Source organism: Octodon degus, unplaced genomic scaffold, assembly GCF_000260255.1.
Source record: "Octodon degus isolate 3935 unplaced genomic scaffold, OctDeg1.0 scaffold00012, whole genome shotgun sequence".
NCBI lineage: Eukaryota > Metazoa > Chordata > Mammalia > Rodentia > Octodontidae > Octodon > Octodon degus.
This window is the reverse complement of record NW_004524588.1, coordinates 21906470-21916207: the sequence shown is the minus strand read 5'-3', so window position 1 is coordinate 21916207 and position 9738 is coordinate 21906470. Positions and strand designations below refer to the sequence as shown.

General features: G+C 43.8%; 1 protein-coding gene across 1 annotated transcript in view; it reads right to left on the bottom strand.

The window, feature by feature from the left end:
* Positions 1–3464: 3464 nt before the first annotated feature.
* The window catches only part of Trpc6 (transient receptor potential cation channel subfamily C member 6), a 119219-nt gene continuing 112945 nt past the window's right edge, over positions 3465–9738 (bottom strand). The window contains exons 11-13 of the mRNA XM_004626156.2: positions 5790–5873; positions 4284–4359; positions 3465–3862 (exon numbers count right to left, since the gene is read on the bottom strand). Coding sequence (XP_004626213.1) covers positions 3711–3862; positions 4284–4359; positions 5790–5873 — 312 coding nt within the window. The 3' untranslated portion in view covers positions 3465–3710. The remainder of the gene's footprint in view (positions 3863–4283; positions 4360–5789; positions 5874–9738) is intronic.

Sequence of the window (9738 nt, the reverse complement as noted above, 5' to 3'; positions counted from 1 at the left end):
CCCATCTACCAGAGCTGCCAGGATTACAGGATGACATCACAAACCCTGCTCCGCACTTGGTAGTGAGGGGAGGATTCAGACAAAAGTTGGGGAGGCAGCTCACATAGTAGGGCCACGGCGCCGCAAGTCCTACCTGGCCAGGGCCTGAAGCTGCAATCAGTTCTCATTGGTTCTTCTATTTCAGTACTGGCGATCGGACTACCTGGTTGCCCATACTGATGTGTGTGTGTGTGTGTGTGTGTGTGTGTGTGTGTGTGTGTGTGTGTGTGGTATCTACATTTAACAGACAGTTTTTGTTCTTTTTTCTTCACTATTCACGTGCACAGAAGATTTTTCATGTAGGGTGGCACGGGCTTCCAAAGTCCTCGAGTTTGCTCCCAAGTTTGGGCGTTCTCCTCGCTGGCACATTCTCCACTGGGCTTGCTGTGCTCTCTGAAGACTCGCTCTGTATTCCACGCTCACGTGGAACCCTGCTGCCCTCTCGGACAGTCTCTGGGGCTTCAATAAACATCTCTACTTTTATTCCTTTTTTGTAATGATGATGGAGTTCAGTCCTGCTACCCTAAAATATTGCACCTTGGCGTATGGAATATTTTAAGCTGAAAAAAACGTAATAAATGTCAGAAACAGAAAGGTCACTCTCACCTTTCCCACACTCTTCCTCTGAAGTGGGTCATTAAACCTAGGGAGGATGTTCTGACCTAAACAGAATAGAAGGCGCCTGCATTTGAGCGGTGCCCTCCCTGTACCCAGAGAAAGGGAACATTCTTATCTCCAAAGACAGGAAGAATCTAAAGAAGCGACCTCCGGAGCACTGCACTAGGCCAGCTGCCCCCTCGGGAGGTGATATTTCACGATCGTCGTCATCAACCTTAGCATACATGTAAGCTTCATTTATTTCTTTGAGTCTTCATTTCTGAAAGTTCTCATGTCATGTAAACTGATATTAAATCTGTATGCTTTCTCTTGATAACCTGCTTTTCACTATAGGGCTTTTAGCTAGGAACCTAGGATAGATGAAAAAGAAAAAAGATCCTTTTCTCCCTTATGTTTAAAATCCTTTGGAGTTAAATCTCTCAACCTAAGTCCTTTCTCACTTCGCACCACCTTCTGCCACCGGGCTAGACATAGACAGGAAGTTACGAGGCTCGGGCCCAGCTCCTATTTCCTTACCTTGAGGCTTAGGCGTACGCTGCACAATGAGGTGGATAGCTCCAGCGTGAGGACCAAAAGCAGGGCCCGAGCGAGGAAGCAAGGTCTGCGCCGGGCTTCTGCTCCGCGTCCACGCAACTGAGCTGCAGAGTCCCGAGCTATCTCCTTCCCCAAATGAGGCTAATGACGGTGCTCACTGCCCACACGGGATGGAGGTGCAAAGCCAGAGTAAACTAGTAGCACACGGACAACACTTGTCAGAGGGCGGGGCACACAGCAGATGCACAATGCACACTTGTCATTATTGTCTCAAGCCTTTATTTCTCCACTCGAATTGACACTTTTTTTCTCTTCTTTTCATTCTCTGGTGGTTTTAAGTAGGTAATGGATTCTTGTGATCTATCGTACATGTCTAATAAGGTCATAGTGAATCTGTGCTATTTCTCAGTGAGAACAGGAAAGGGTGAGAGCAGGCAGCATGCACACACGCAGGACTGCAGCTCTGCTCTTGGCAGCCATCAGTCACGCAGAGTGAGGGCTTGGCTGAGGGGAGCCGCTGCGAGCTCAGGGCTACTCCACTGTCTCCAGGCGCCGAGCCTCCAGGCGCAGCCACCCACGCCCTTCCACATACAGGCTCCTTCTTTCCTGTCCAAGTAGAGCTGTGATGTGAACACAAGCAATACTTTAAACTACTTCTTAACACACTTTGGCAGCTGTTCTTGTCTTCCAATTTACGAGAAATTCCAAGAGGTTCCAATTCATCTGCCCATTGTGGAAAGTTCTCTGACTTTGGGACATTAATTCTGAATAAAGCAAGACCAACTTGGAGAGTAGTCCTTCTTACTGAGGAACCCACAGCTATGCTTACTGCATTTCCCCCACCTCTGTATTACCATGTCAATCCAACTAAAAACATCCTGGCAGGTCTGAGTGCCCGAGGAGAGCCCCCAGAAGTCAAGACCACGTGCTGTCGCACTGCAGGCCTCGGCATGGAGGCCGCTCGCCGGCGCCATTCCACACAAAACACTACGGATGTCAGGCTGTTTTAATTTGATGATAGCGCATCTTGTGTGAACTTGATTTTTCACAACCGTTGATTCTAAAATTGTCACACAATGTTTGCAGGTGGACCTTTGTGTCACTAAGTATCTTCTTAAAAAGTAACAGCCATCAATATAAACCAGATAAAAACTTTCAGCTATATCTTCTAATCCAGGAACACAAAGGTTGTTTGATTTAAATTAAGGCAAAGTTGGAACTGAACATATTTTCTGTGACTATTTCATTTCTGAAATGGAGTTAAAGATTTGCATTAGGAGCTTTTCTTTCCTGAATATGAGGCAGCATTTTTGACTGGTTCCTGAACCCATCTGAAGGTCAATGCTTGTTGGATAAACACATGGGCTTCCCTCCTCTGATTTAGTCATTTGAGATACTGCCCAACATCACTAGTGAACAGTATCAATGACTTCTTCTTCTTCTTCTTCTTCTTTTTTTTTTTTTTTTTTTTTTTTTTTTGCGGAACTGAGGATTGAACTCAGACCATGGCGCTTGCCAGGGAAGCACTTTTTCTACTGAGCCATCTCCCTGGCCCTGAAGACTTCTTGATGAATACATGTGAATGAAAATTCCTGTTTTATATATTTGGGGAGGACAGAAAACATACTGAGAATACTGAGAATATGCAAATCCCTACACCAGTTTTCCCCCTTTATATATTCAATGATCAAATATGAAAATTCTTTTGTAAATGCCTTCAGATATGGAATAAAATTGTGCTATAATTAAATTAAATATCCACATGTTTGGGACTTTGATACTTTTCCTATAAATGTTTCTTATTTGGAAGTTAATCTTTCAGTCACAATATACCTTTTAACTTAAAGAGCTTTTGAGTATTCACATCAGCTATAAAAGAAACAGAGCTAACACTTTGTGTATGTACACACACACACACACACACACACACACACACAACTGGATTATATTTCCAGAATTAAGTGGAAGAAACACCTTTTAATGATTAGGTGTAACGTTTTCAAAGAGATGGATCAAAACGTTTAACACAGATGTAGGTTCATTTTGTGCAAATAATATCGATCTTATTTATTGTAGCTAAACAACATTCTTTAACTGGCCTTAGATTATTTCTCCCATATCTCAGGGCTGGAAGTCACCCACTGGGCATTTGCCAGGCAGGTAGAAAGATGCCTGCATCTACCTTTGGACAATATGAATCCACAGATCCTTGCCATCTGAGGCCCACTCCCAGGCAGATACTAGCTGGCAATCATGTGACCACAACGTGACACCCCAAAAAGCAGGTTGTAAAACAAGTACTAAATAACTGGACAAAATTTCCATCAGAATCCATAATCCTTAGGCTAAGTGATGAAATTTAATCACCAAAATATTAGATATTAAGGTTCCAGATGATAGGGTAACCCAAATTATCACTGAACCTTTTTTTTTTTTTAATCATTCGCAGCTTAAATCATCAGAAAACAATATGGCTTCAAGTGGACAAATAAATACGAATTTCCAAGGAAATCCTTTCATTATCTATTGTTTTCTTCTTGCTTTGGTTCTGAGGATAATTTCTCGCCAAGTTTTCTGATAAGTTCTGCGAGGTCTTCTGTGTTCTGGGATTTTTCTTCTAGGAGTTCATAGCGGAGACTTGAGATGTCCTGCTTAATTTCCTTTAGTTCTCCTACAAAAAATAAAAGTGGTGAGAACCATTTGTAAACAGGCAACACAGAAAACCCTGATTCTGTTGGGATGAAATCAGCCCTACTTTCATCTGTGTTTGCATTTGGAACACATTGCCACTTTCTCAGGTAAAGATTTTGGTGAGTGAAAAGACAACAGCAAGTTTATACCAAAGACCTCCCAGAGTGAGCTCAGAACTGGTGGTGAGCAGGGTTGGAGCGGTGTGCAGTCTCTTCCCCAACATTTCCTCCAAGCCCCATGCTTTTTATCCAGCAAGTGACCTCCGGGAGAAACAGCCTTCTTCCCCCTGCTTCGCAGCGTCAGTCGCCACGCAGCCTGCTCTCTGCCCTTCCTGTGCACCTGCCCACTCTCCCCCAGCTCCTGGTCACCTCGGGCCCTGGGATACAGCAGGGTCCACTCACCCTCATTCACTCCATCACTCTCTCTGTCTGTCTGCGCCTGCAGTACATATCTTTTAATGAGCCTCTTCATCATTTTCTAGACAGAGAAAAGGGAGACCAATTTCAGCATTATATTTACACCAGATCTTGCATTTGAAAGTAGCTTCTGGCTGAGAACATAGCTCCGCGACCTTAAGCAACTGCCTAGGAGGAGCAAGGACCAGGGTTTGATTCCCAGTATCACTTGCCAGCCCCGCCGTGCTGCCCGAATCAAGGGCATGGTAGCACACTCCTGTAACCCCAGCACTGGAGAGGCTGAGACAAGAGGATCAATACAAATCCAAGCTGCATAGCGAGACCCTGTACCAAATAAACAAGTAAAAATAAAAAGATTAAGAAAAGAAAAGAAAGCAGTTTCTGAGTTTTGTCCCTCTAGTAACCACTTTGGAGATGGCTATAGAAGGAAGTGGTGGGCTTCATTGTTCTCTTGAAAGGAGCGTTCAGGTCACCTGTGCTCACAACTTAGAAGCTAACCTGTGGGGAAGGAGCAAGGGGAGCAGGACATCTGGGGGTGCATGTCCACCGCTGGCACTTCACTGGAAAGGTATCGGAGCAAAGCACAGTCCTCACCCAGCAGAGCCGCTGTGCCATGCTCCAGGTGGCAGCAGGCGACCAAGCTGACGCCCAGCTCTTTGTGACCCCTCAGGAAAGGTAGCCACTTTGATTTCATAATTACTACTTCTTAGGCAATGACTAATTTCAATATAATAAGGCACTTAGAGTAAAGAGCCGGGCTTGTAGCCTATGCATGTTACTTTCACTGTACAATTTTTCTAAGAATCAGGAGACTCAGCACGTACACAGAAAGTTCTGGATGGATGCACAGCTAAGCCCGACCTTACCACCTAAACCAGAAATTAAATACCAATTAAAAAAACTCTACATTCAAAGTTTTATGCTAATGGTATAATTTGGTGTAGAGGTAAATACGTTCACAGTAAAACTACTTATAATCGCAGAAAAAAGAACTGCAAATGTCCTTCAGTAGGAATTATTTTAATGAATTATCATATACTTATAGAAAGAAATACTATATGCCCACCAAAATAATGGGAATTTATGCTTCATAGAGTGAATAGAGGCTATAAACTATTACTCTACAATCAATATTAACTTATTTATATAACTGGCAGAATATTCACTTGAGTAGGCAGTCTTCACTTCTCCGTGGCAGCATTTGGGGTAAATTTTTTTGTCTTTATTCTTCTGTAAGATTAGCCATTTGCAATGAACATATCGCCACTAAGCTACATGAGTCCAAGACTTTATCTACTGTGTTATGTTGTCTTCGGCACCTAGAAAGTACTTCCTACATGATAGTTACTCAGGCAATATTTGCTGATTGAATGTACTAGTTTGAATTTGATAAAATATTCAACATTTCATTTTTACTTAGAGAATCACATAGTTTGAAAATCTAAATATTGTAAGTAACTAACCTTTCTTTGTTTAAAAGTTAAAACTTACCTGATATTGTCTTGGAGGATTACTGAGACTATTTAAATGGAAATCTTCAGAGCTTCTTATGCTTGATTGTTTGTTTTGTCCAAGCTGTAATTTGAACACACTTAGAAATTGATTCTTATTTAGTCTTTAAGTTTTTAATCTTGGTAAGATTTTTATTAGTTACATACATGAATTAATAAATCATTTAATATATATAATCGTGTCAGGTCGGGGAAATGGCTCAGTAGAATAAGCGCTTCCCTGGCAAGTGCAAGGCCCTGAGTTCAATCCCCGGCAGGGGACAGCACCATTTCCACTAGTCTGCTTAATGTTCTGTCTTCCTATTGCCTCTTAGCCTTTTGGCTAAGGTGTAAAACTCAGTCTCAGGACCAACCAGTGGCACTTTCCCAGTCTTCAGCCCCCCAGCGGCTGTCAGAGGCTGGAAGAACTTGTAGACTTTACGCCTCTCAATCACGCTTTCGTAGCAGTCACACTACAACCTTTCCACAGACCCAGCAATGGTAGGACAAGAGGTAATTAAGTTGGAGAAGGAATGGCGGGCACCACAGAAGTCTCTGAGTGAGGGGTTATGAGGTCATGTGATTGTCACAGGCATTGGTGCCCTAGGTCCTCAGGATGCTCCTGAGAACAGCAGGGCGAGACTTTGAGTGACAGTGTCCAGCTGCTGAGAGAGCGCTAGGCACGCCGAATGGGGCCTGTATGGAGCACTAATTAAGCTATTTGAATTTAGGCATTTGATGTAGACTGATTTTGGAAGCACTGTTCAAGTAAAATGTCATTATGGCAGCACTGGTCCGTAAACAACAAAGAATTCAAGCAATAGCCAGTCAGTGTGCTACTGTACCACACTGACATGTTAAGAGGATGGAGAAAAAATGTCATCAATGCATTTTCTAGAAAGGAAATAAGAGAAATTGAGAAATGCAAAGCAGCTCTCAATCTGTAAGTTCTGGGTACCAGTTACCTCCCAGGAGAAGAGAAACTCCAGGACTGTGTTCAAGGACCAAAGATGTCCACTGCTCGTGTTTCTCAATGATGTCTCAGTTGCTGTAAGTAAAGCCCGGTGAAGCTCACTTAAAACCCTTGCTCCACATCGTGTGCTGATGTTTCTAGTAGGTGCAGCCTAATGTCCCTCCAGCAAGGCACTCCTGGCATTTGGAGCTGGAAAATGCACTGGCCTAAGGGGTCCTCCGTGCACTGTGGGAAGATTAGCAGATTGCCTGACCTCTAACTACAAGAGGTCCTCCCCACTGTGACCAGCAAACACGCTCCAAATCAAATATCCTCCTGGGGCAGGGGCGGAGGGCACATCACCCTTCCTTGAGAACCCTGCTACAGGTCTTGGCTGGTAACTATACACTTATAAATTCATTTAGATCATTTTTGTGAATAGTACTTTTGTAAGTCTGAAATATAGAGATTTTGATGCAAATATATACCTTTTATTCACCAAAAAAAAACCACCTTGTGGCCAGTTCCTAATACATCATAGAAATTCAACAAGTATTTACTAAAAACTTAACAAATAACGGAGAAATCGTATGTACAAGGGAAATTACCTGATGTGCAAAAACACATTCTTACCACTTGGTGGCAGAAAATCCTAATGTATAATTCTTTCCATGCAGTATAACTAAAAGTGAAAATCTGGAAGGTCATTTCGGTAATACTTTCGCATGAACAAGGGAACTCAACTTGAAGTATAAGTAATGTCTGGACCTCAGCGACGCGAGCGCTTATAGGGTGGGCTGCCATGTGGAGTCAGGAGCAAGAGGCGCGGGGGCTTAGCGAGAAGCAGGAAGGGCTGACCCAGCTCCGTGCCGACCCACGCACGCACACGCATGCTCCCCAATTCTGCACGCAGCACCGTTTCTTTAGGTGTACTCTTTATTATATTTTCTGTATATATTATGCCTTTCTTTATTCCCCAATAATGGGTTTGATGTTAGAAAGCAAGGCTAATTTCTCATCTTGTAGCTTCATGGTAGAATCAGAATGCAGATCACTCATCTGAAGAACAATTACGCTCCCGTCTTTGGGGTTTGTTACAATACTGGACACAGAGACAGTGCTGGAGAACCGACCAGGGATGCAGCACAGTGGCACAAGCACCTGCCTGGCAAGCGCAAGGTCCTGAGTTCGATTTCTAGTACCAAAGCAAACAAAAAGTTCCAGAGGTCGCCAAATCCCCACCAGTATTAAATGCCTACAGCCAGGAACAAAGCAAGGACCTTGAAGCTGCAGACACTATACTCAGTCATCAGGAGATGCAGACATGGCACAAAACCATGCTGGTTACGCTGTATCTGTTAACTCCTTGCTTTGGGATCAAGAACATGTGTGCTCGAAGCCTGGCTTCACCTCTTATCTGGAATAGGACTTCAGACAAGTCATTTGTCCTCTGGCTGCTCAACTGTCACTACTGAAGAGAAGGATGGCATCTTCTGTGTGGCCTTAGGTCTGCTTTGCCACCAGCTTCAACCTACTCAGTAAGTCCTGGAGATACGTTGCCAGACATTGTTTTTACGGATGTGCCAAGCTTGTAGCTCAGTCATTCAGGGAATAAAGCACTCAGAGATCCCTACTCTGAGATAAGCATTACGACCTCCAAGGTCTTATTAAAATACATTCCTAAGCCATAGTGCCAGATTTGGACTCAAGACCTCTGGAGAAGAGCATTAGGAATTTGCACAAAAACATGCGAAGAGGTAGCCCAGGCAGAACAGACACAGTTGAAGCCACTACTTACGTGGTGGCATCATGTGATTTTTAATAGCCTCTGTCCTAGATAATGGCTAAAAATGATAATTCCTGGATATACAGTTGATGCAAAGTTCTTACTCAATCCAGTGCAGACCAGACCAACTCAACAGAGCATAACCACCACCCCCTGCCACCAAAAAAAAAAAAAAAACCCTCAAAAGCGATGTGTTTCTAACTGCAATAGTGGACTTATTCAGAAAGTCATTCATTAAGTTGAAGTGCGTGTATGTTTCAGTAGATGGCAGAGCTCAATTTTTATTTGTCCTCTCCATTCATAGTGCAGGTGACCGACCGTTCAAGGTGAAAGAAGTGACTCTTTTGTTTGTTTTGTTTTGGTCCCAGGAACCCAACACAGGATCTTGCACTTCCCAGGCAAGCGCTTGTGCCACTGAGCTACACCCCCGGCCCTAGAGGGGAAAGAAGTGATGAAGATAATGTACAGGTCTGCTTGCAGTTTTTGAACAGTATTTTCCATGGCTCATCCTACTGATTTTTATGGCTTTCCTGGAGCAGATGTGAAGGCAGAGTTTGTGCAGCCAACTAAAGACATCACTCTTCAGAGAAATGACTAGAGTAAAAGAGAATCTGTGCCATCTCAGATGTTGGGTTTATGAAAAGAATCAAGCAGAAGCCATGCAAATTCTATGAGAGTGAACCACGAGGACTTTTCTAAGTGAAGGCAGGGTCTAAATATCCTAGTGGGCGCCCATCTCAGGACTACCAGTAAACCTGTTTGAAATATATATGATTATCTTAAAACATTTTTCTCCCTTTGGAATACAGTTTAATACTTCAAGTGTAAGCAAGCTTTAGGAAATAGGTCTCAAGTTTTGCTGACCACAAGGTCCATGGCCAGGGAAAATGGACACGTGTGTTGATTCGAGCCTTCTGGCATCACACACCAAGAGAGAAGTGTGAGAAGTCTTCAAACTCATCCCTATGAAAGGCAAGGGGGCTGTGAGCCAGAGAAGGCAGGGAGTCTCCGGCTGTGACTCAGATCACCTGTGGGAAGGGTAGAAAATTCTCTGAGAGCCATTTGGCCCAGTGGGGGGCTCCAGAGCAAAGACAGCACAGAGGAGTGCTGTCTGCAAAGGAGGGTCCGGGACCCACAGAGCACACACTGCCTTGGCAAGAGCCCTCAGGAGCCCAGAGGTCCTGTAGCTGGAAGGAGAAGTGAGAGCAGCAG